Source organism: Phasianus colchicus, chromosome 7, assembly GCF_987193195.1.
Source record: "Phasianus colchicus chromosome 7, bPhaCol1.hap1.1, whole genome shotgun sequence".
In the NCBI taxonomy this organism is placed as follows: domain Eukaryota; kingdom Metazoa; phylum Chordata; class Aves; order Galliformes; family Phasianidae; genus Phasianus; species Phasianus colchicus.
In genome coordinates this window covers 16,284,222-16,309,930 of record NC_143442.1, presented here as the reverse complement: position 1 = coordinate 16,309,930, position 25,709 = coordinate 16,284,222, and the positions used below count along the sequence as shown (strand labels likewise).

Here is a 25,709-nt window from a genome sequence, read left to right as displayed (position 1 = left end):
ATGATTTGTCTGACAAATTAATGTTTCTAGTATGCCAGTTTTTCCTATTCCACAGTTAAATCCCAATCATAAATGGAACACAAAACCAATTTTAGATTTGCATTGTACTTAATAATAAATGGGAACACTTTAAAGGTACATGGCAAGTATAAAGCTTGATGAAGAAAGACTTCAATCCAGAGTGTGGCTACTCAGAACAATGACATTACTATTTGATCAAATAAACATTGTTAGGGCAAGAAGCCAAGACTGACACCAAATCTGTCAAGAAAATGTCCCCATGAAATATTCAATCTGCTCATCACTAAGAATCTGTTGACAGAGGTGCTCTGCCTGAATAACCTTCAAATTTCTTATGAGAAAACATATGCTGCCGTCTAGATATGATGGAAGTGATCTTCCATGTCATGTCTGCTGCAGAATTACAAATAGGCTCCTCAGGTGTCAATGTGGTGCAAAGATTTTGTGGTTCTTTCTCTCTAGATTATATTGAATAATCTCTCTTTGAGACCTTTATTTACATTACCTTTGAGATAATATAATTTATATTTCTCACAGTTTTGTCTTTGGAAAAAAAAAAGCCTTTCTTTGGGAAAGAGAAGACAAGGCTTGCAACAGACACCACAGTCCTACAGTACCTGGTAACTTTTGAGTTAGAGAGAAGAGCAGCACATTTAAAGTCCACCTAAGCACTGAATATGCTTTTGACCCACTGGTTTACTGCCCCCCTCAGGTCCCTGTTCAGATTCTTCATATGTTCCCACTGCCTGAGAAGGCACCTAATAGTCATACACCCTTTGTATCACTTCTCTGTGGCCCATCCTATGAGGTCATAGAGTGCTAGATGTTTACTGGATTGTAAAGTTCTATTTACATCAACATCAATATCTTCCCGTGGAAGAGGCTGCATCATACTTTGATCCAGCATAATTAGACTCTAATTGATAAATATTTCAGCACAATCCTGTAGAGCGCCTTAGAAGAACTGGAAAGAAAGATCGAGTTCCTAAAAACAGAGCTGGCAAAGCATTTCTGGTCAACATATTCTTATAGATAAAGAATGTCTCACATAATGACTTTCAACAATCATATTTTGATTTCGTAACTGAACAGACTACAATTTGAATAGACAAACAACATTCTCACTTTAAGATTTTGATATTTTACATCTCACTAAATTATTTATTTGTAATTATTATGGGGAAGAGGATTACCCATTCTTTACTTTCGATTATTGACCTATATTACATAGTTTGGGAAAGCATTATTTTCATCTTTAGTGTGATCATCAGTGATTCTCTCTCTTTTGGAGTGCTAAAATGGGATTGCATTATCTCAGCCTTTAGTTCATGCTAGGCTGATTTGGACTTTGTTGCCATAGTAACTCTTTCTGCAGGAGTTTTATCAGGGGTTAAAGAAGATCCACACAGCTCATGCATCTGCAGTTAGTGCCACTACTTTTCCAATTCCAAGTAAGACCTCCTCAGTCTACCTATTACATATTCCAATCATTTCTTACCTGTGTCAACAGAAATTGATTTTATCTGCTACAAATGCTCAATCATAGGCCCTGGAATGTGTCCAGAGAAGGGCAACGAAACTGGTGAAGTATCTGGAGCATAAGTCTTATGAGGCAGCTGGGATTGTTTAGCCTGGAAAAGAGGAGGCTCAGAGGAGATCTCATTGCACTCTACAACTTCCTGAAGGGAGGTTGTGGTGAAGAGGGGTTTGGCCTCTTCTTCCAGGCAACAAACAGGACCTGAGGAAATGGCTGCAAGCTGTACCAGAGGAGGTTTAGGTTAGACATAAAGAAGAACTTTTTCTCTGAGAGCGTGGTCAGGCACTGGAATGGCTGCCCAGGGAGATGGAGGAGTCGTCATCCCTGGCAGTGTTCAAGAGGTGTCTGGATGAGGAGCTACAAGATATGGGTTAGTGCTTGTGGTAGCAGTGGTAATGGGAGGACGGTTGGACTAGATGATCTTGAAGGTTGTTTTCAACCTTGTGATTCTATGATTCTATAATCATAATATACTTTTAAACAGTCTAGCTTGTTCTCTGTTTTCCAGAAAGCACTCCAAAACACAAGACATCCCCTACAAAAATTAAAACATGCACTGCATAGCAGTTTATTTTTGCTCTCATCTAAAATAAATTCATTGCCGGGCTTTCAGTATAATGGATGAGATTCCTTGCACAGGTGCAGGTACAGACTCAGCCAGTTGCCATAAGTGCTTGACAGTCAGCCAAGAGATTCTCTCCATGGCTGCTCAAAATAAGCAGTATTCCTGCCTGGCATTTCCCAACAAAGTTTTCAGATGGATTGGCAAGTTAGTCTCCAGCTGAAAACTGGTGGACAATGAACCATTCTATCTAAATTCAGTTGCTTTATTTAGCAGTGCAGAACACAGTTTTGTCTTGTTCATTTTTTGCTTTCCTCCAGTAGTTCCAGTTCAGTGTGAGTTAGCTGTTTTCAAGAGCAATGCATATGGGCAAGAAGTTTCTTTAGCTCTGCTGGTTCTGACTGCAGATCTGATATTCCATGCTGAACAGGGCATCACTGGAGTTGGTTCCATTAATAAGGAATCCGAACATATAGCTGAAAAAAAATGCAAATAGCAGACTATCACCCTAGAAAAGTAAGCTCACTCAGAGCTTGAAATCTTGAGATCTTGTAAAGACTTTACTCTAGTTCAAGCAATATTACTTTTGCTAGTGTCTTGCGTAACATTTTGTTAACGTACACTTTCGTGACACTATTTAAGCATCCAGTTATTCTCATGAAAAGCTATTGTTTGCATTCATATTAAATTCACATAACCCTTAGGTGAAAGCTATCAAAATCCTGGACCTGGGCACTCACACAAAATTCTTGTGAAGCCATGGAAGCAATCAGATACCAAATCATTTCCCAAGATAAAGCTTTGTTTTGGGGCTAAAACTACACTAGTGCTATACTCAAATTCCATCTGCTTTTTGTTCTTTGAGCAGGTCATATAAAATGCCTGCAGGGTAATATAAATATTGTCTAAATAAGACAGCATGGACATACTACTTAGGAATGTAATGAAGACCTCACTGAAATAAATCATTGCTCTGGATTTTTAGCTATAATCCGAAAGCAACATCATCCTACGGACTCTAGCTGAGAGGATGATAAGGATTCCAATGGAATTATATTAGTAATGAGAGATTCAGGTAGCTAGCAATGCTTAATCTGGACAGCTGGCTCTAGGAGCTCGTAGAAAGGAATTTTTATGTCCATAGATGTGATTTTAATTACCCACAAAATAAAGTTCTTATCAAATCTTTTTACACAAATACTGCCTGCACTTGCTCATGTTAACACAGTCCTAGCAATCAAGTGAAATATAAAATGCATTCTGCAATGTTTCATTTTAAACATATTAATTCTTGTACCCTCCCCTCAGCTTATACATTTAAAAGCTTGGTTTACAAATAGATGATTCAGCCAAGCAATATTTTCTCTGTCCCCAGCAAGAAAGCTGGGTAGGAATTTGGAAAAAAAAAAAAAAAAAAAAATTGAAGCTCTTGCTTAACTGTTAAACTAATAGTATTATGCTAATGAAGTCCACTTGGGCTTAATTAGAAAAGAGTTTCTAACATTCACCTGGAGTGTCAGGTGGTTAAATGATCAGGAAGCAACTATTATCTAGGCAAGAAGTATATGGCCTATAACAAGATTTCATGTTCCTGAAATTTCACCTTCAGTGAAAAGTGTACAGTTGTCAGAGAACCCATCACTGCAGTTTTCCATCCGCTCCTATTATTTTTGTTTTTGCTGTTACCACAGTGCCTAGGAGCTACCTCGGGGAGCTTCCATAAGAGTCCTGTTTCCACAAGTTGCTCCCAGAGAGGCTGTTTCCAAATTGTGTGTGCAGGCACACATACCAGTAGCTATCCTTTGGAAAAAAAAAAAAGAAAGAAAGAAAGAAAGACAAAAAAAGAAAAAAAAAAAAGAAAAAAGAGAATTACTAATAGCCCTATTGTTAAAAATTGTATTCCTTTTAAAAGAGAATTCTAAACTTTGGCTTTTGACCTGAATCTCTTTTCAGCCGTATATTTATACTTCTTCATTTCTGATTTTTAAAGTGTATATATATATATACACACACACACACACACATATATAAAGTGTGTGTATATATATATATATACACACACACACACATATATAAAGTGTGTATATATATATATATATACACACACACACACATATATATAAAGTGTGTATATATATATATATACACACACACATATATATATAAAGTGTGTATATATATATATACACACACACATATATATAAAGTGTGTATATATATATATATACACACACACACACATATATATATAAAGTGTGTATATATATATATATATATATATACATATATATTATTTCCTGAAAAATAAGAAATGTCCTTCCATTATTATCTAATTATCATTAAAGTTGATACAAATCCAGGCAGAGGATGGAAATTCAAAGACTGCAATTCCATCTCTAAGTTATTAATTGTATTATAAATGGCACAAAAAGTAAATGAAGGATTGCATATTCACTTTAACAATGAAATTCTGGCCTTTTATAATGTATTTCTAATTCAGTTATTAAAAAATAGCTTCCTTCTTATCTTAGTCTATTTAAAAAAATAAGGAGGAGGGTATTTATGGAAAGTATGTTCCCACTGTATGGGAACTGCTGAATGACAGCCTGAATCTCTGATTGATCACCTGAGGCAAGCAATAAGTCAGCCACGGGAGCTCAGGTGAAGGCAATTCACCTGTGCTGCCGGAAGGGGTGGAGCCTGGTTCCACCTCTCCTAGATCCCATTTAAGAGCTGACTGCCAGTGGGGAAGGGTCTCTTCTGGAGATCCACTCTGCTGGAATTTCATAGTGAGCCTAGGATATGGGTAAGCATTCTATCTATTCTCTTTTGGTATAATGGCTGGTTAACTATGCTCTCTGGTATTTTTTATAGTTATGACATCTGTACATTCATTGTTTGTATGGTTGCCTAATCTTTAATTCAGGATATTGGGAGGATATTTTGAGTATCTTCTACTGTTCCCTGTTTCTCAAATCATCCAAATCTTCAAAGTGCTGAGATGAAATACACCAAAGCGCATGTACATCTACCAAACTCTCCCAAGCTTTGCTGTGACAGATTAGGAATTCAAATGTTCTGTGAGTGTACTTCTGTTCCTCTACTGTCACTGTAAGACTTACAGCAGCAAAATTGCAAGGACTTACTAAAATGATGGAATTTCACTAGCTTATATCTTTAGGTTCTTCAGTGAATTCTTCCCAAACTATGGATAAAAATGAAATTAAAGGGTTCTTTTATTTTTCTGTAAAAAATTTTAATAGTAAAATCTTTAGATCTTTTCATTATTGAATTGAGAAATTGTTTTAGTTTTTCTAAAATATCACCAGCAACATACTTTTTACTAAGAATGGGAATATTCCTGTATTGATTTCTAGAAAATCTTTTTATTGATCAAAATCCACACAGAAATTTCACAGTGCGTTTTGTAAGTAGGATCTCCTAAAGATAAGTGGGATAATTAAGGGAATCAAAATGAGGAGAAACAAGAAAGGAGGAAAACATGTATGTGCTAAAGAATGAAAGGATTTTCTTCTAGAACTTAAGTAGAGAGCTTATGGCTGAAAGTGAGGTCAGGCGATATGGGAGGACTACAGAGATGCTATATATCTTTTGCAGTGAGATAATTCATGCAGTCAAAGCTCAAGTAGAGTTGAAACTGGCTGATACTATAGTGGACAATAAAAATGGCTTTTTTAAATAAATGAGGTAGCCCTCATTTTATCACAAGGATTTGGCACTGTTGCTAAATAAAATTATTGATGAATACATAGTGACTTCAGGGTTCATTACATTGCTCTTTTATTTCTGAAATATTTAATCCTATGGTCTTCAAATGTGAAGCAATGCTTTTATCACTGAATTGGCACACAGTGCTTTATTACTTTATTTATAACTAAAAAGCTGTAAATGTAACTTTCATTTTTTAAAAATGTACTGTAGTGCAAGTAAGTATCGTATTAGAATCATAAATCATAGACTTGTTTGGGTGGAAGAGACCTTAAATATTATTTAGTTCCAACCTTCCTGCCACAACCATGAGCAATGCTCTTTAATGAGATGAAAACCCTTCATAAGAAGTTCAGGTTTCCTCTTCACACTGAACTCTACATCAGTTCAAGATGGTACTTTCTCATCCAGACTAGCTTTATAGAATACTGTGCAATTATTTAAGTTAAGAAATTCAAAGAAAGGGTGTGTAAAAGGTAGCCTTTCTCTTTACCAAGGGACTTACTTGGTGTAACATAAAATGATATGGTAGGATTTTTCAAAGGAATGGGACAATATCATGTCTGCTGAACAGATTTTCAAATTATTCTGATAATTTTAATGATAAGGATTATGCATCTTATGGTTTGGGCTTTTTGTGAGGGTGAGGAAGTCATTCCCTTCATTTCCTCTGCAAAATTGATTTTGTCAAGGCATATTATGGGGCTTTTTATTGAATAGCTGAAAAAGGGAGTAAAAATTTGCCTTCTTCTGATACACTATGCTACATAGCTAAACTAATTAAGTATGACAAATTCAAGTTAATGAAATTACAGTAATATTAAACAATGCTGCTCCACATGTAATATAGTACTGGCACTTTCACCAATATTGTTGCTAGGAGAGTGATATGTTAGGAGAAAGTATGTCTGGCTCATGCAGACTGCCAGTGTTTGAATAATGCAAAACTTCAATGCTACGGGCTAACCATGACACTAAAAAAAAAACCTCTGATAATTGTTGCACCAAGCAAGATTTTAACCCAGTATTTCTGTGAGTCTATGTCATAGCTGCTTTCCATTGCTCTCATGACAATCCTGTTTCTTTTCTTCCATTGCTGGTGCAAGTGCAAAAAGCACTAAAAACTACTATGAAGATGTTGGGATTTCCAGACAGCAAATTATCAGATGATGTTGCCTGTAAGACTAGCAGGCTTCCAAAACACATCAGACTAAAGCATGTCCCATAAAGAATGTACGTAAACCGTTTGTACATGTTTAGTAAAGCAGGAAGTTACACAAATCAACTTCTGTAAAAGTTTTTTTTTACTCCTTAGAACTAGAGAGTGAGAATTGCATTACTAGAAAAGGAAAGAGGAAGCACTAAGATGAGGGGCTTTTCTTAATGATTACTGTCTTTTTTTCTGAAACAGAAGAGAAAGGAGAAGAAAGTATTTTCAAAACCTTGAGTCTGTCTGCCAGAAACTGAACTTATCCATAGATACATATACAAAGATACAAAATTCCCATCTAGAAAATTCATTCCAAACTGATGACTGGATTTCCTCTGAAAAGTAAAAACAAAATGGAGAAATTTACTCTGCGAACAAAGCACTGCCTAGATATGATTTGTAATATCTTTTCACTGAGCTGCAGAGGCACTGCTGAATGGTTGAGCTGAGGTGCTGAGCTTGCACCTGCAAAGCCAAATACAGCTTTGTTCCATTTGCAGAATAGAATGGGATTATTGTACAGACATAAGAATCTCTAGCATCAGTCTTTTAAAAGAAAAACAGCTTATGACTTTCTGAATGCAACCAGATAGCTATCAGATACAGCAATTGCACTAAAGCCAAAGATGCATGTTTAGAGAAATAGATCATCAGGTTAAAAAATATTCATTGATTTTAATAGGCTTTCAACAGATTTTCAACATTTCTCTAATATCATGGAGTTTGTTATGCCTGAACAGCATTTGGAAAAGAATATGCTTTGTTGATTTGTTATAGATGCAGACTAAATGCAGACACATCTGTTGAACTACTGTTTTACAGAACGATAATTGCTAGCAGGATCTGGAATCTTGTTTCTAGATATTTTAATATTCCTTGAACATGACAAATAAGATCTGCTATACTTGAGCTGCTATATATATTTTTTCATTAGACTCTCAATGACCTCTCTTAAAATTAGTTCACTGGTTGATTTGTATTCCATAGGGTGCTCATTACTGTTAGTGCACAAAATCCCATGAACATAAAAAATTACCCTAAAAATGGCAATTCCAAGCTTTCATTATAAGGTCTCTTTCAGAGTCAGCAGTGTGACTGTGGTTGAAGTTAGTCAAGCAGTAAGTAATTAAGAAAATTTACTGTACTATGACTGCATGCATTTCACCATATATTTAAAAAAAAAGCCTTGTGAGACATACATTAGAATTTTCTTATGAAGCTTTCTTGTGTTTTTTTTCCAGTTGGGAGATGCGTGGGACATCTACACATTCTGTACATAGCCCAAAAGCCTTACGCTGTCAGTCCATTAGCATTTGCGTTGATGTCTTAGAAGTAGCAGAGTGTTACTGCTAACACTTACAGCTAGTAATTCTGCTTTACAGGAGCCACATAAAGTTAGTTCAGTGCAGGGCTGTGTAAATTGTTCCTAGAGATTCCAGAGGGTACAGTTACAGGAGAATTGTCTTGGTACTGGTTTTATTTTGTAGACCATTACCTGCCCTCTCTGCTCATAGATGCCTGGACTCCTGCAGAGTGCACCATACAGATACTGCATTCTCTTCATGTACAATATAGAGAATTAGATAAGGCCACACTTTCATTTCAGTGTTGTGACCAGAAATCAAATAAACCTATGGAATATAATAAATGTTGTATTAACCACTTCTGTAGTCTGTAAAGACTGCAGACATTCCATAAATATGTTGATTAGTAATTAGCACAAAGCAGATGGGAAATCATGCTGTCTCCCCAGGAAGTTAATGCAAACTAGTTACAGTATTTATACACTGTTGAGACTACCCTGCTAAAAAGTGTTTTAAATAAATAGCAGAACTGGAATTATCTTGACATTTCAGTTAAAAATAGGTAAGACCAAATATTGAATTTGAAATTAGATTCAAGTTTATGCTGAGAAGAGATCAGGAGTTCTCTATATCCACAAATGATCATTCTTGTGTTTAAATTCTATTTCCTTCTTACAATGACTTTTAAAGGCATGTGCTTTAAGTCTGTATTTTTATTTGCCACCTCTTAAAATTACTGAACTTGCTGTTCCTCACTCCAGATTGTGAATACAATTAATGAAAGTTTCATTCTGAAAGTGGCTGGTACTTTCCTACCCTATATATCTCAGCTTTTCACATACTTATTCAAAAGATTGGATGATCAGAGCAAAATGAATAGCAGTTAATTCAAAAGTCTAAGGAATTTGGGCTGCTAATGTCGTTTTGTGATGATCTTAGAAAAACAGATTAGCAACTTCTTTTTTTGCCAAGAGGATTCTATCTCCCATATCAATCCTCATATAGGCATGCCAGTAATGTACATGGAGAAATATGCCCCTATTAATCTAGGCCAGCATTTTGAGGTTGAGCTGTGATCTTTGCTGGGAAAAGAATAAACAGCGAAGATGCTTTTTATGTAGGTATAAATTAAAAAGGTAGTTTTGAAACTGAGTCCGAGACCTATGATTATTTTACTGTCATGACTGTGAGAAATATCCCAAAAAGTGAGAAATTAGAGGGAATTAAGTTTGATTTTTTTTTTTTAAGCATGTGTCTGGATTTATAATGCATTGTTTTTGGAATAAAAGGCTTTCTCAAATGTTATCCTTAACTAGAATAATACAGTGAGTAAATAGGAAAGTTGGTTTGATATAAGCAGCTTTTTGAAAATTAGTTGTGATTCAGGGACTAGAAATCCTTACTATGTAAGTACAAATTTCTTTTGTGTCTTTAAAAGAAATACAGATCTCCACCCTCCAACCAGAATAAACTAGAACACAAGTTCATAAACTGTGTGTTATTATACATGATTATTTCTATCTCACAGATTATTTCAAAGAGAATGATCAGAGTGATCCTGAACCCACAGGGGACCACTCCAGATATTATCAATCTATTAAGAAACACTTTGAGGAGAAAAAAAGTGGTTCATCATCATTTGTGTCCTCCATTGAAGATGAGCAAAAACCCCTTTTCTCTGGGGTAGCTGATTACCCATCTGTAACAGAGAAAACTACAGAGCTGGACTTTGAAGAAATGATTCATGCAACAGAAGAAATTCTTACTGACAAAAGAAGTGACTCTTGCAAAGGTAATGTAACTGGTACTATTTTTAAAGTTTGGTTAGACATTTTTTTTGTTTGATCAAAAATCATTTTCTTAATGATCCTGTTATTTACATAATTGTTACTTTTTTGTTTTCAGAAGAATAAACAAGAACATCTATTTTAGATCAAAAATTAATATTTTGGAAGAGGACTGTTTATAGTTTGATACAATGACAGTGGAACCAGATTACAGAACCTCACAAAGGCTATTCCAGGTTTTGTTAACAAATAATCTCCTAACTGAACTGCCTTAGAACAATCATATAAACAAAATCTTCAAAATTGTCAACCAGTACTTGACTTCACTGAGTGCCCAAAGAGGAAAAGTACCTTCAAATCAAGAGAATATGCCAAGGTTGGGTGACAGTATAAAATACTACTTAAAAAGAGTTAAATCAAGGAGTTGTTCAGATAACTAGTTCCGTTCTCTGCACTGACGATGTACAACCAAAGTTCAGTGAAAGTAGCTGATAACAGCTTGAAGAAATGCATCTCATTTTGTTGTATATGCCAACATATCACAATCACATTTAAAATTGCATTGAATATGCTAAAATTTTCATTTTCTCATTGATGTGAAGAGGAAATAATGAAAAGCCATAGATTAATATATTCAGTCTTGCTGAAAGTTTGTTTGCAATTGTTTCAGTTTGACAGGAAGAATTACATATAGTTTAATACTGTCTTCCTCAGCAGTTTTGAGTCAATTTAATCATTTATTCATTGTTCAAGAAATTTTGAATTTTAGGCTATAATTTTAAACTATCCTGATTATTAATCAGGTCAAACAATATGTTTTTTCATTTTAAAGATATGAATGTATGAAGTCTGGTCTCTTCAAGATAGGATCATACCAGTATGACCACAAACTTCTTGCATACGTAATACAATCTGTAAGCTTACCTTTCCACTTCTGATAGCCAAAAACGTGTCCTGGAAGCTATAGCAACATTTTCCAAGGCAACCTAGTGCAGATTTTGAGTTAAATTTAGCATGTATAAAGGTTACATATTTTGATTAAGATTACATTCTTTTTTTCAGTCTGTTAACTAGCACTTCTGATAACGTGTGAAAGCTCAAATTCAATAAAATATGATCAGCTTTATGCTTTAAACTGCTATTCCTACTATTAATTAGAGGTTGTTTATTTATAACTTGAAAGTAAGTACAGTACCATATCCCACAAGAGATAAGTCAAGAGTCTTGCTTACAGTGTATGAGCTTATTTTATAATTTGAGTGCCAATTAATTTCCTTTGTCATAAATTAAATGCTTATTTTAATAGGCTACAAATACACATTCTGGGACAAAAAACCACTTGTAATTTCCCTGGAATAACGCACAGCAGTGGAAACTATGGGATTTTACTGAGTGATTTATTGAGTAAAATAGCCAGCAACTTGGTTTTACAGGCCAATGCAATGAAATATAAGACCAATATTTTTAGTTTCCATTCCACTGGATTTACAATATCAGTTATAGCTGCAGCCATAGATGAAAATTTTACCCCTGAATTTTGACATCAGATTACTCCCTTTGCTTTGCTGAGAGTGTTCCAGATTCTTTGGACACAGCATGTGACGTGTACCCACTAAATCCAAATTACATGCTTCTCTGACATTGTTTTCTTCTCTTTCTATTGGCTTAAGAGTACTGGGAATCTGAATATGAATCTGTGTAGCCAAGACAAAATCTCTTTTCCCTTCCTTCTGTTCAGTGCATAAAATCACTATAGGTCACGTTGCATGAAATCCAAATACTCTACAGCTCCAGGAAACTTTCTACCACCTGCTAACCCAACAGCACATAATATAATAAGCAGCTACTTCTGATTAAAAAGAGGAGAAAGTCTCTTCCTCTGCTTGGAGGCATGTAGTGAGAGCTCCCCTTCCTGGCTAAGTCTATTTGAAATACAGAGCTGAAAAGCAGATTTCTTTTCTTTTGTTTCTTTCTTTTTGTTTGTTTTCTTCATAGGCTGATGCTGCTTAAAGATGTGATTGAAAAGGATTAGCTAATAGCATTTGGACAAGCCTCTCATATGTCACTCACACACTGTTTATTCCTCTTTTCTTTGAAACATGGCTCTGGTTGCTATTGTTTGCTTAGAAAAATTTCCCAAGTGTAAAATGAACATAACCTAAGTTGAGTTATCAGCATGCAGTGCCAAAAGAAGTGTTAAGAGAATCCTGAAAAAAAACATTCACTAGCTACTAAAGGATTGTGAGCTTTGCATCCAACAGCTCCTGTGACAAAGGCTGACACCTGATAATTGGTCAAGGATTTTCTCCAGCTGTACAATGAAGCAGCTGTCTGAGCACAGTAAATGCTCTGTATTCTGTGATTTTTTTTTTACATAGTTAAATAATTACAAATATTACTCTAATGGAAGATGTGCTGAACAGGTGTTAAAATTTCAATAGCCTTTTTTTTTTTCCAGAACAGAGGAGAATCTGAGCAGTACAAAGCAATTTTTGATTGCATATGACAAAAGATTGATTCAAAATAATAAAGGCTGAGGATGGCCTGGTTGTAAAGGACCTTAAAGGTCATCTAGTTCCAAACCGCCTGCTGTGTGTAGGGTCACCAACCACCAGACCAGGCTGCCTGCAGCTACATCCAGCCTGGCCTTGAATGCCTCCAGGGATGGGGCATCCACAACCTCCTTGCACAACCTGTTCCAGTGCTTCACCACCCTCTGGGTGAAAAAAATTCCTCCTAATATCTAACTGAAACCTCCCCTGTCTCAGTTTAAGATCATTCCCCATTGTCCTATCACTATCCACCCTTATTAACAGCTGTTCCCCTTCTGTTTATATGCTCCCTTCAAGTACTGGAAGGCCCCAGTGAGATCCCCCAGCCTTTTCTTCTCCAAGCTAAACCTTGGAGAAGCTAACCTTTCCTCACAGGAGAGGTGCTTCAGCCCTAATGAGGATAATGTGTAAGTATGTAGAAAAAGCACTGTTCATCATAAATGTCATCTGTAGGCTCTGTATAGCTCACAGCAAGATCTTTATATCAGATAAGGGTATAACATATATCCCATGATAAATAATTTGTAGCTTTTCACTAGTTTGGTGAAAAGGAAAAATGCCTGAAACAAGGAATGTAAACTAATCTAAAAATGCACAGAGGGGTAAATTAAACAAATTGAAAGAGGATGAAAAAATAACTCAAACAGCAAAAAGGAAAGGAGTGCACTTCAGTTACTTCTGAAGTCAGTTGCAGCTGACTTCTTTGACAGATAAGTATTAGGGACAAAATGAATGGGATTTGTGCAAGCAGGTACAGGCTGGAGCCTGGAATAGTCATAATCATTTTCTACAAAGGTCTGAATATAAATATAAAGGACTATACAAAGACTTTTTATTTACATGTGTATAAAATATACAGATTTAGAAGGGGAACTAAAATGAGCAATCTAGTTGAAACTATAGTAAATCCTAATTATGCATTTGAGAATTTTTACCTTGAAGTAAATTTACTGTCTGTACATTAATCCAAAATGTTACCCATAGCTCAAGTAGAAATATGTATGTGTATATACACTTACCATGAAGCTTAATTTAGTATTTAAGTGATCTCTGACTGACCTAGTGATGCAAAATATTTCCTTCTGTTGCAAGTCATAGAATATTAAACAAAATAAACTGGCACCTTTCACACCATAGCACAGCACCAGTCTCTGAAATATGCTTTACATACCAACATAAGGGTTGTGTTGGAGGCTCGTGATACTAAAACTACATCAGTGCAAATCTTTTTCCCTTTGAAAGTAATAACCAATTTACCTTTGGTTGTTTGGTTTGGAAACATTCCAACACACTGTAATGCATGTCAAATGCTGTAAATACAGTGTAGCAAGTTCTCCTTTTACACCAAAAAGCTAAATAGTAAATACACTTCAATACAACACCCTAGGGCAAGAGAAGAGGTTTTAGCCAGACACAAAGACAGTCAAGTACATAATTTCATACATTTAGTTTAGAGCAAACATATCTAATTTCAGTTTGAGAAAACTAGGGGTTCACTGTTAAAAAATAAGAAAACTAAAGAAATAGAAGTCATTACTTGGCGGAACTCTATCTATATAAAGCTACTTTGTATACTTTGTATATGTTCAGCTTAAAATATTAGCATGTTGCTATCCTTATGTTAAAATGTTATAATTTTTGGATTTCTCCCTTGTTATTTTTCCTTAAACATTAATAAGGAATAAATACAAGTCACCCAAATTTCCACAAAATCAAGCTGTCTTCTAAGGTTTTGGAGAAACATTTGTAAATGGGATGTTTGAGTCATGGCAACCCTCTTTAACAGCATGTGTGTAAATCTATACTTTTTCTATATTTTATTTTTCTTCAGATATCACTGATAAAAGAAACTGGGAGGAACAGAACATGAAGGAATACCAAGACTCCCCAAGTCACTCAGCATTACCTCATGTTACATGGGGTATCTGTGATACTGAAAGTGACTATGTATATGGAGAAGTAGAGAATCGATTAGATTTACTTCAAGAACAACTCAACAGGTAAAAACAGATATTATAAATGTATATATTTGTGAAAGGGTCTACAATTCAACAGATATCAATGATTCTACAATAGGAATGAACTTGTGCAGGAGATCTCCAAAGGTATTCATATCTTCAGAAGCTACAAATAAACTGTATTGCGCACATGAATTAATAGCAGCCTAAGTATCACCTAAATTCAGCCTTATGGGTTCTTGGAAAAAAAACTATTCTGGGAATGCCGAGTACAAAATTTATAAATGACTGTTAGAGTAATTACATCACTTACTTCTAGGTACCCATATTAATGACTCTGAATTGCCTTGTAGAAGAGCCTTTCTCGTTATTTTTTTGAATGATAAAATAATATTGTTACCAGTAAACTAATATTTAAACTGTTACATGTTTTATTAAACTATTTTATTCTTTAACTCTTTTCATGTTTATAAACCCTTTCATGATTTCAAGATTTTGATCTTTTCTGGATCTTCTATGAATGCTGTTATAGGCAATATTCTATATTGCTTATGTCATATGTGGCTTGCTGAACTAAAAAGCAGGATTACTTTTTCCTGTCTTTTTCCATGCCAAGTCAGGGACTTGGCATTCTAACTAAATTGTTAAAAGCATATAGAAGGCTGGAAAGTCACTGTATCAGGACTCTGGGCCTAATATTATCTCTCTTTCTCCTCTTTAAGATCCTGTTTGGGGAGGTTCTGGGCCAAGCACTTAAGGTTATCATTTGTTTTTGCTTGTGTGGCGTGATGGGGACCTCTTTAAATTGTGGAGAAAGGAGGGAGAATTGATATATACAATAATATGAATAAACACAATCAGTTGAACTTTTTGATTAAAAGTACACGGGAAACCTTACAAAGTGCTGACAAAGTAAGAAGGAAGACATTTTATAGTTAGTTCAAAGAAAGAGACAAGTGCTGATGCAAGTCCACCAATGCTAAATCCCTTACATACACTGTGATATTGAATCTCAAGTTTAGCAGACAGAAGTTCTCTGGATGGTGGCATGCTGCTGCAGTTTTTTTTCCCCTGTGGCACAAGCATCATGCTTGTGTGAGATCAGCATATTTTCAAGTAGCAAACAACCCAAGGGAGATGAACAAGAGGGCAAGTAGAGCATGACTGACTAACCTCTTGTTTTATGCCTTTCATTACAAAAGCCGATGCCACAGAACTAGCTTCTCCCAGTAAATGAAGAAACAGCATCCTAAAAATACTTCGGGCATAACTTTCAGATTAATTTCATGTATGCTTTTATAAATAAGTGAATCAGGTGATGGACAACACCAGAATGAAAAAAAAAAAAGGTACCAAGCAGCAAAGATCCTGGTAAAAGCAAAAATCTGTCTTCAAAGGATCATTTCTGCTTCTGTAGGAAGCCCAGGTAGTAAAATTCACACCATTAAAGGCTGCTGACAAAGATCTGTTTGCTCTTGTCAGAAGATAAACGCAGTACAGAAGGCTATGTATCCAAACTACAGTCTGTTGTAGCATGCTTGTATCCTTCCAGCAGCTGAGGAGGCATTATGAGCATTACCTATTGCTGAGCTTGTCAGTCATATTGGTAAGACCATTTGAAAATCATTTTAGTGCTGCAAAATTGTAAGTAAGAATGACATAAGCGGATAAAACTTGTGAAAAGGAAAATAAATGGAAAAGAGCTAATGAGTTTGAACATCAGAAATGCTGAAATTACTTATGTGGTCTTAATAAACTTCCACAGTAAAGAAATCTGGTCAGATCTATTTTTTTTGTTTCTAAACTAAAGATCTTGAAAGAATCTTTCATTCCTAACTGTGGAAGGACACTAGTGTGGTTTTCTGCTTATTTCAATGTATTCAATTACCACTGAGAATGTCAGAATTAATTGCCAGATGCATAAAGTGTCTAATCCTCAGCCAGTACAAATCAATTTAGGTTTGATGAAGAGTGGATTTATTCCTGTGAACTTCAATGGAAGATCTGGTTCCCTCTATTACTTTCTGTTCCAAGTATAAGACAATAATTAACTAATTCTTAATGTTGCAAAAAGATCAGAAGCAAACTGACAAGTATGATTCGTAAAGCAAAGGGAGAGCTAGCATGCTTTGGAAAGGCTCAGTACTCCCTCTTCTGTCCTTTCCTACTTAAGGCATGTTCATGTCACAACAAGAACTTGCTTTATTAATAATCTACAAGTTCCTCCTGAATACATCTGTAATCAGTATGTTAAAATACACCCAGTACTGACCACATGTTCACCAATTTTATTACTTCTCTAGGCTTGAATCCCAGATGACTGCTGATATTCAAACCATACTGCAGCTTCTGCAGAGGCAATCAACACTCATTCCACCTGCCTATAGCATGGTGACTGCAGGTGCAGAGTATCAACAGTCAGCAATCCGGTTTACACGAAAGCTTCATCCTGTAGCATCAATTAAAACAGACAGAAGTTTCAGTCCTTCATCTCAGGTTTGTATATGTCCAATAAAATTAAAAGAGCATTGCTAATCTTGTTAGTTTATTGTGGGGGGAAAAAAATCACAACAATTTAGGTTCTTGCTCATTAGTTAAGGAATATGAAATTATTATTTTGATCTAGCATCTCTGCACTGGGCTTTTGATGCTGTAATTTCAGAAACCACATTTTCTGTGAGAGTTTGAGAGATTTATACAATGATCTTATAATCAGATCAATTTACTTAATGATCATGCCCATCACGAAAATTAGCAGAAACTATAAGTATTAGACACAAGTGCAAGACATCAGCATGAGACCTGCCTGCTCAGGTGCATCTGCCATAGGTTCTGCTCTTGAAGTCCTCAGAAACACCGTAACTGAGCAGGATGGTCATAAATATGTGGAGGTAAGAGGGGACAAAAACCATGTTTAGTCACTTGCCACCGACAGAACTTTGCACATAGAGAGCTGCCACATACCTACACATTTTTCACTCCATTCTGTTCAGGCAGTATTTCACTTTCCAAATTTGTTTGGAATTTCTTGAACTTAACAGTTTGAACAGAGATGTGGCAAGTTATTTCCTGACAAGCTGGAGCAAGCAATTAGTAAATATGGTGTTCTTTGATGTATCAAATTCCTCACACACATGCTGAAACACACACAGGCACAATAAGCTCAACACATCCAGAAAGCATCAGTTTGCATGCATGAAGACTGTCAGGACAGGACACATGCAGCAGTTTTCAGAAGCGTTTGCCCACTGTGCAAACTTCTGCCCAAAATGTATACATAACTCTGTCAGAACAGAAATACAGCAACTCTGCAATAAAACATCAGCAGGCACATTGCATGCTTTGCGTGGATTCAGAGTATAAAAGTGAAGAATTGAGTGCTGAGACTGGAATCAAAATGGTTTTAATGTTTAGACTGAAGTGATTTCAGAAGTATGTTCTAAAACCACAAATTCAAGAATACTGAAATCCATCCTCTTAGTTTGGGTCTCAAGAATATTCAGACCTTGAGAAACAGCAATATATGAGTATCTTGATGTCATATGAACAGGTCTGAAGGGGTGAACAAGATTCCTACACTTCTACCAGTTAATCAACAGAACTGCATTCAATTACATTAAATCAAGTGCTGTACCATGTAAAAATACTTCAGCTCACTGCTTAACTGTCAAATATGGTTTTCCAGCAACAGTCTGAACGTGCTAATTTTGAGGAGAAATAAGAACCTGGAAGAGACTGATAAAATTATTGCCATCTTGTTTCTTTTCCTTTCTAGTGTCCTGAATTTCTAGACCTTGAAAAATCAAAACTTAAATCCAAAGAATCTCTCTCAAGTGGAGTCCATCTTAACACAGCCTCAGAAGACAACCTGGCTTCCTTTTTAGATCAAGAACGTGACCACTCTGCAGAGTGTCCCCCACAGCATCCTAAACCTTATCTCCCATCAATTAGGCACCCTTCCTTGCCAGAATGTTCAGTAAGCACAGTAGGAATCTTGAGTCTTCATAGGCATGTTTCTGATCCTGGTCTTCCTGGGAAATAATACTTTTATACTATAATTTCACATAAAAAAATGTAAGTGCTTTTAATGGCTGTTTTTCCTTTTTTGTATTTAAATCCTCTATACTTGACTCAGGGGCTACAAGGAATATATATGCAAAAGTACTGTATATTTTCCTAAATCTGAAGCTTGTAAGCTAAAGTTGAGCAGTTCTGATGTAAATATATATGTACACACACACACACTAACTGTATGTTCCAAATGTAAAACTGCCAGCATTCTCAAGGCACCTTATATTTTTATTTTTTATTAAATAACATGCATGTTCTAAGATTACAGTTTACGTTGCATGGAGACAACCATTTACTGCTGTCATGAAAACAGTATTTTATTGTGGATATGTCTTCAGAGCAAATAGGAAACCAATAACAATAATTTACATAGGAAAAAAACTCCTATCTGACCAAGCTAGACTCCAAGTAAAAACTAGCTCACTTCTGAAAATTTGTGTTGACTTTCTTGTAGTGAGCTTTTCATAATAAATGGTAATGATTCTGCACCTAGAAAAAAGAATAAGATAACCAAGTCTTCTGGGTTTGAAACAATTAGGACTTAGAAAGCAGCCTCCTTCCAAAGCAGCTGAAACGGGGCAGGACTTTAACAGTGAGAAAAACTGCCACATGCTGGAAAGTAACACCAGAGATTGCACCCATAAAACTACATTAATTGAACAGTTTGTTTCCAGTACTACTTCATTTTATTTTATTCACATCATAGAGGTTAACTGTCATGAGCAGGCAGGTACTCCTCAGCTGTCACTCAAACATAATCAAATGCAATAAATCTAATTTCTGTATAATACAGAAGACTGTGTTCTTTTTGTTCAATGCAAGTTATGAACAACCTGTGAAATTAAAAATATGTTACAAACTTTTGTTTTACAATGATTAGGGTGGTTGTTTGCAGTTCTCTTTTTAATGACTGGCCCATCTACACTGTTTCCAGATAGAGTACATATGTATGTGGACACACGTACCACACACACATTCCCATAGGTGTGCATGTGTGTAAATGATATATGTACATATGTGTGTATGTATGTGTGTGTATGTTTATATACACGCATACATGCAAGTGTGTGTATATACCTACACTTACATGTAGGAGTATAGACTTATATATATATATGTATATATGTAAGATCACTTTGAGGAACAATTGTAAACTTTCTTATTACAAAAGAAGTAAGCTTAGCTTGTGTCCAAAGCTGACTACATTAGAATAAAATGATTTAAGGTCCATAGGCTTTAAATACAGTATGTACTGTATGTGCATAATGCTTTGTGAATACTTAGATCTAATTTTATTAAAATATTATTCTGCTTCAAATGTTGTGTTTATTTTAGAAGGAAATGAGCTTTTTATTACTGTTTTAAAATATTTTAAAATGTTCACATGATTTTCTAATCTGAAAGCTTTAATGTGAAATCTCTCTAGGAAGAGAACTGATTATAGACATGTGTATAACCCAGTTAGTGGGTGAGCACTGAAATTTTAAAAATCCCTTTACTCTAAACCAGTGTGCAGAGTAATGCAGTAGAGGTTAACCTTCAAATTAAAAGATACTTACATTATGAGTCGGCTCAGAATAATACATAGCACTTTTAGTCATACACGGCAAGTAGATTAACACAAGGAGGCTGAATCTTCTCTCATTTAAAATTTGTGGAAGTGTTGAATTACTGAGCAAGGCTCTGCTTCATCTCTGTATGTGAAGATACAAAAATGAATTAACTCAGTACCTTTGTAAACTGGGAGAATGCAGCCTCTTTCATATACAATCAAGTTTTCTTCTGCTTCATGCTACTTCTGATTGTTGAAAGGTTCAAATCTTATAACACTCTGCTCTTATCTCTACCATGATTCATTTTCTTACTGCATAGTGCCTTGTAGGATTGGATCCCAGGTGACAGCATCATTGAGCCAGTTGGAATGTTTGCCTCCATATACTCCACTGAAACAGCACTGCTGAATAACAAAGTGAAATAGCTTCTGGGTTTTGTTGTTTTTACTCCTCAGTGGCAAGCATTAACAAATTCTGCTCTAAGTTTAGTAACTACTACTAGTATCTGTTACAAAGAAGAAATTAGCATTTTCTAAAAAATTATTTGTGGTTATACTACATTTAAAAGAGACTAGTAAAAATTAGAAATAAAGTTAATGAAAAGAAGTATAATATATGAGCACTAATTTACAAAACATGTTTTGCTCAGTTTCATGACCTTGAATTTTATATTTATGCTAAGAGACCAGTAAAACAGTGGAGTAGAGAGTTGGGGAAGAGAAAAAGCAACAACTGTCACAATTTTTTCAAGTGAAGGAAAAGCTCCATCCTTACTCCTTGCATTGGCCTCCAAAGCTTTGTTCCTTCACTTCTCTATGTGTGTATTTTTCAAAAAGAACAATCTGAACTGGGATCAGCTGAGGGACACTTTGCATAGTTACAGAAATTCTAAATTCTAAAATACCTGCTACTGAGTAAAGAAACAAAACATGAAAGATGACAGCTTCATTGACTGTCCCTAGCTGTCCAATCCCTGCCAAAGATCTGCCTTCTCAGATACCTTCTTCTCTTGTTTAAGTACAGTGAAACAAACAATGACCTATTGCTTCGTTGCTTCAAGCTTCTTTTCTTCTACAAACAGATACAAACCATTGTTTTTGGAAATATGAACAGCAAAAATTATCTTTTTTTTTTTTTTTTTTTTTTTTTTTCCTGGAGTGCAGTTCATTTCTGACTCAGTAGAAATAGTTCTGAGTTATCCAAATAAAGATGGAAATAATACGGGAGTTGCATACTCATACGTCAATACACAGTTGTAACATATCCATAGATGCTTTCAGAAATTTAGGAGATGTGGATTTGGTCTTGCTTGAGCCCAGGAAGTCTCATCTTGACTGTTTACATTTAAAACTTGTGAGTAAAAATACCCATAAATTATAACATATACATACAGAGAAGTATCCAGGAAATTCAAGAATAGCTAATGTAACTGAAACATCAAAGAAATCATGACAATCACTCCAGCTATGAGAGTTACCATGCAGGCTATAGATCCCCACTCAAGCTGGCCTTGAATTCCTCCAGGGATGAGGCATGCACACCTGTTCTTCTGGGCAGCCTGTGCCAGTGCCAGTGCCTCACCATCCTAAGTGAATTAAAATGTGTTTGATAAGGAAGACCTGTATGCCAAGCTAAGTATGCTGACTACTGGTTTGCTTTTTTTTTTTTTTTTTTTTTAAGTAAAAGTTATCTTGTGACACTTTATTCAAACTTGCATCATTACATGCAACTGCTCCAAAAGGTTGCAGATGTGTTCAATAAAGTCTCGAGTCATTTTTCCTCTTTTTTTTTTTTCCACAGAACAAAAGAAAACGTAAACTCCATGTTCCCTACTTGTTTATTTATCTCTTATGTCATTATCACTAATGAAAAACCCACCAAAATATAGGTGGATGCTCTCGTTTGAACTGTAGTATTTAGCAGCCATCTTCAAATAACAAGGAATCTGGTCTCACTTTCTAAATTGATATAAAATGTTTAATGAAAATATTAATCGTAAATTGTAAAGTTGCTTCAAATCTGAAAACAACTTGGTATGCAGACACTGGTATAAATAACTTTTAAGTACTGTCTTAAAGACTTGGAATTAAAAAATTCCAAGTCCAAATTTACATGTGACTACTCTGAACCTACCATTCCCTGGTAAGCTTAACCAGGAATGATAACTTACTCATGTCATGCAGCAATCAATACACACATATACTACACTTACTCTACGCATCAATTTCTTTTCTAGGCTGGAAAAAAATGACTGTAATAGAAGTTAACCAGCAAATAGTTAAACAGGAGAAAAATAAACAAGATCCAAGCATAGATCATCACAATGCTCAGTTTTATCTGTGATAGTAAAGGAGCATGTCCTCAATCTTGTAATTGCATGAAGGCATCCCTATGGCAAGCTCACATTTTCTCTTTGTATATCTATGTATGAGTAGTAGACAGAACTGCATTATTAATGAAGAAACATTTTTCTTCATCTAGCTACTTGTATTTTTTTAATGCTCACTTGGGAAGTTCTTTGATTATTAATGAATACAGAACATAGCTCCTCTCTTTGGAATGGAAATTATTTGGGCCAAATTAAAGTTTCCGTCTAAAAGACGGATTTGCCCCGTTCATGCATTATTTACATTTTCTATACTGAATCTTCACAACATTGTAAAGTTGAAGACAGAAAAAAACTAGAAAATTTAATCGATATAAATACTTCACCATTATGAGCAGAGGCAAATCCTGTTTGTATAACAGGATTTTGTATAATATAGTTAATATACATTTTATTTTGCTTTCAGAAAAGATCTCCTGGAAAACTCTTAACTGCATATATATTCATTGTTCCATAGCACCATAAAAAATTATTTGCAACAAGTCTAAATCTGCACAAATAAACGTATTACATTTATTTCAGTCATGAGCAACAGGATGTGAGTATTTCATTTGTGACGGCACTGAATTCGGTCACCCAAATACAAGCACCACTAACAGGAATCCAAAAGACCAGACAAATCTCAGCACTGAAAATACCAAGCAAAAATTTCTGGAATTATATTTAACATAACACTATGGGAATAAACAGAAAAGCAAGAGATTGCACAGGATACCACTCACTGGCCTGAAGCACACAAAACAGAGACACAAGATTAGATTGTTTCAGAAATTCCTATGCACAATAATTTCTGCACAGCATATTAGGCACTATCTTCAAGGAAAACTGGAAGGTATGTTCATGTCTAGTCCCTCTAACTTCAAAATTCAAAATCTAACTTCCATTTATAAAATATGGATTAGGAAGCTGACAATTGCTATCCATGAGGCCACATTTTTACAAATGGTTTTGATTGAAATGGTTGATCCTGGTGAAATGCCTCTCCTTAAGACAGACAATTCTGTTCATTCTGTCATTCTCTTTCAGAGAATTTTCAATAAATCATGGAGTGGGTTTACCATGTAAGGCCTATTCAGACTGTGATTTTAGTGGTCCAGATAGTCATTGAAAGCTTTTGATGTTAAGCTGAACTCTTAAAAAGAAAAAAAAATAAGAAAATCCAGATTTCCCTATGGAAAAGCCTTAGATAGGATTAAAGATTAAAGATTAAAGGCTCCAACAACTCCGGTTGTGTACAAATAGTGTTATCTGAGCTTGCCTCACAATGACAACTAATTAATTGCAATTCTAGCAAGGTGACTTCAAAGTATCATAAAAATTGTTAAGATATCTAAATACACAAGACAGCTGTTTAAAGATGTAATATTAACCAACATTTACAAAGGAGGCAAGCACAAAGGTTTGGTTTGTTTAAGCAATCTGGAAGATACAAAACACCAGCGTTATGAAAACTAGGCAACGAGCCCCATAGTGACCGCATTTAGACCGAGTCACTAAACAAAGAATATTTCTTTTCATCTCTGGTGCTGCAGCCACACAGCGATCTTCTGCTCAAGGACATGTAATACAAACACCATCCAAATCTTATACAGCTGTGTTTGTGATATAATCGTCGCTGTAAGGACTCTACTACTTTATGAAGGCCAGTACAACTTTTCAATGTATAGTGCATAGGCTGCTCTGAAAGTAATGCCTTCTATTTATTTCCACAACAACGACAACAAAGAGCACAATAACACTATTTGATAGAGCAAATTCTCCATCACAAAACACTATGTTTCAGCATAGTCATTTCCATTAGCTCTGCATTTTCACCAACATACATCTCTGACACTGCGGACAGTAATAATAAAATAGGAGGCATTACTTTCGGAGCAGCTCTGTACATCTTGTCCTTCCTAGAACGTTCTTTTCACACAAGTTCGCTGTTCATGACCACTGCAAGCTCCTGCCGGGCACAACAACCTACAAAAACTTGTTTTACACAAAGGCAACAGCCACCTCCAAACTGTACTTCGCGATCTGCGCGGGATGCAGCCCGCGACATCAGCTTCACAATGCTGCGCAAGGATCTCGGAGCGAAGCTCAGCCGCTGGTCCCTTTGTACACACAGCCTCCGCTCTGCTCTCCCCGCAGAGCGCACGCAGCCACCGCCAAGAGCGGCAAAATGGAGGCTGCGCCGTTACCATAGCAACGCGGCGGCGCCCGTGCCGCTGCCATCGACCAGAACTGCTGTTGGGCGCCTGCACGGAGTTGCCCGGGGGGGGCACTGAGAGGGGCTGCGCGGCCTCTTGGCTGAAGTAAAGCGATGTGCTTTCATCCTTGCCTCTGAGCCGTCTCCCCGGCTGCACGCGTGCATTTTGAGCTTGCTGTGGTGTACCACACGGGGCAGGGAGGTGCTCGTGTTGCTGTCAGAGGCTGTGACTGGCTTTAGCCAGATCTGAGTCTTGGGAATGACTGCAGGGCGAGAAGGGCAGGTATTCTGCTGGAGAGCAACAGGAGAGTAGGGCAGGACAGGAGATCAGCCACTGGTCAGCCTTAGCAGTATCTGGTGCATCAGGTAGCACTGACCCAAGTAAGGTACAGGCTTCCTTGTCACATCTGCAAAGTCACTGACCCCATAAAGGACTGCTCTGGTATCAGTGCACTGTGCCTCAGGTACCACTGCTACGTGCACAACATCTGTTTACACAAACCGCACCTGAGTGACAGCTGCAGGTCCCAAGCCCTTGACAGAAACACAACCCTGTGGGTAAGTTAGGTAAGGAAGGCAGCAAAAAGTAGCAGGAAGTTGTTCAAGTGAAACTCCATAGCACAGTAATACGGAACAGCAATGAGCGAAACCCGGGATCAGCAGTAGTGAAACGAAAGTGAAACAACTGAAGTGGGAAATGAAAACTGATGAAAGATGACTGTACAGTAATACAAACAAGAGAGAAAACTGAATTTCTGCAACATCTCTGAAATGAACTCATTCTGCAGTATTGCTGGGTGAAACCCAGAGAGCAGCAAGATTGATGTGAATTAATTTTGTTTTAC

At 36.1% G+C, this 25,709-nt stretch overlaps 2 protein-coding genes across 15 annotated transcripts in view; one reads left to right on the top strand and one right to left on the bottom strand.

Moving 5' to 3' along the window:
• KCNH7 (potassium voltage-gated channel subfamily H member 7) overlaps positions 1-18,999 on the top strand; it is a 213,303-nt gene extending 194,304 nt beyond the window's left edge. For 4 of the 5 annotated variants that reach the window (XM_090143856.1, XM_090143857.1, XM_090143855.1 and 1 more), the window contains 4 exons: positions 9,892-10,155; positions 14,534-14,702; positions 16,964-17,156; positions 18,436-18,999. In XM_090143856.1, coding sequence (XP_089999982.1) covers positions 9,892-10,155; positions 14,534-14,702; positions 16,964-17,156; positions 18,436-18,702 — 893 coding nt within the window. In that variant the 3' untranslated portion in view covers positions 18,703-18,999. The remainder of the gene's footprint in view (positions 1-9,891; positions 10,156-14,533; positions 14,703-16,963; positions 17,157-18,435) is intronic. The other variant, XM_031599550.2, reaches the window with a different exon arrangement.
• On the bottom strand, positions 2,152-25,588 carry LOC116232917 (uncharacterized). 10 transcript variants are annotated; one of them, XR_016468217.1, is made up of 7 exons: positions 24,672-25,588; positions 20,291-20,425; positions 17,625-17,737; positions 16,933-17,109; positions 11,075-11,136; positions 3,724-3,920; positions 2,152-2,596 (listed from the first exon to the last, which is right to left on the bottom strand). XR_016468217.1 is itself a non-coding variant. In XM_090143865.1 (5 exons), the coding sequence occupies exons 2-5, from the start codon at positions 20,330-20,332 to the stop codon at positions 2,451-2,453; spliced, it is 345 nt and encodes a 114-aa protein (XP_089999991.1). In that variant the 5' UTR covers positions 20,333-20,425; positions 24,672-25,588; the 3' UTR covers positions 2,152-2,450. The 10 variants fall into 10 exon arrangements, 4 of the variants coding, with proteins under 4 accessions (XP_089999991.1, XP_089999993.1, XP_089999994.1 ...); XR_016468216.1 differs by lacking the exon at positions 17,625-17,737 and adding an exon at positions 8,555-8,690; XR_016468215.1 differs by lacking the exon at positions 17,625-17,737.
• Positions 25,589-25,709: the final 121 nt, after the last annotated feature.

Bases quoted from the DNA above. Each gene is read 5' to 3' on its own strand.
- LOC116232917 (XM_090143865.1), bottom strand. From the start codon at position 20,332: ATGACTAAAAGTGCTATGTATTATTCTGAGCCGACTCATAAT. The intron at 11,137-20,290 runs GTAAGTATCTTT...AATCTGCACTAG, and splicing joins ATTCTGAGCCGACTCATAAT to GTTGCCTTGGAAAATGTTGC. The intron at 3,921-11,074 runs GTAAGCTTACAG...TTTTTTCCAAAG, and splicing joins TGGCTATCAGAAGTGGAAAG to GATAGCTACTGGTATGTGTG.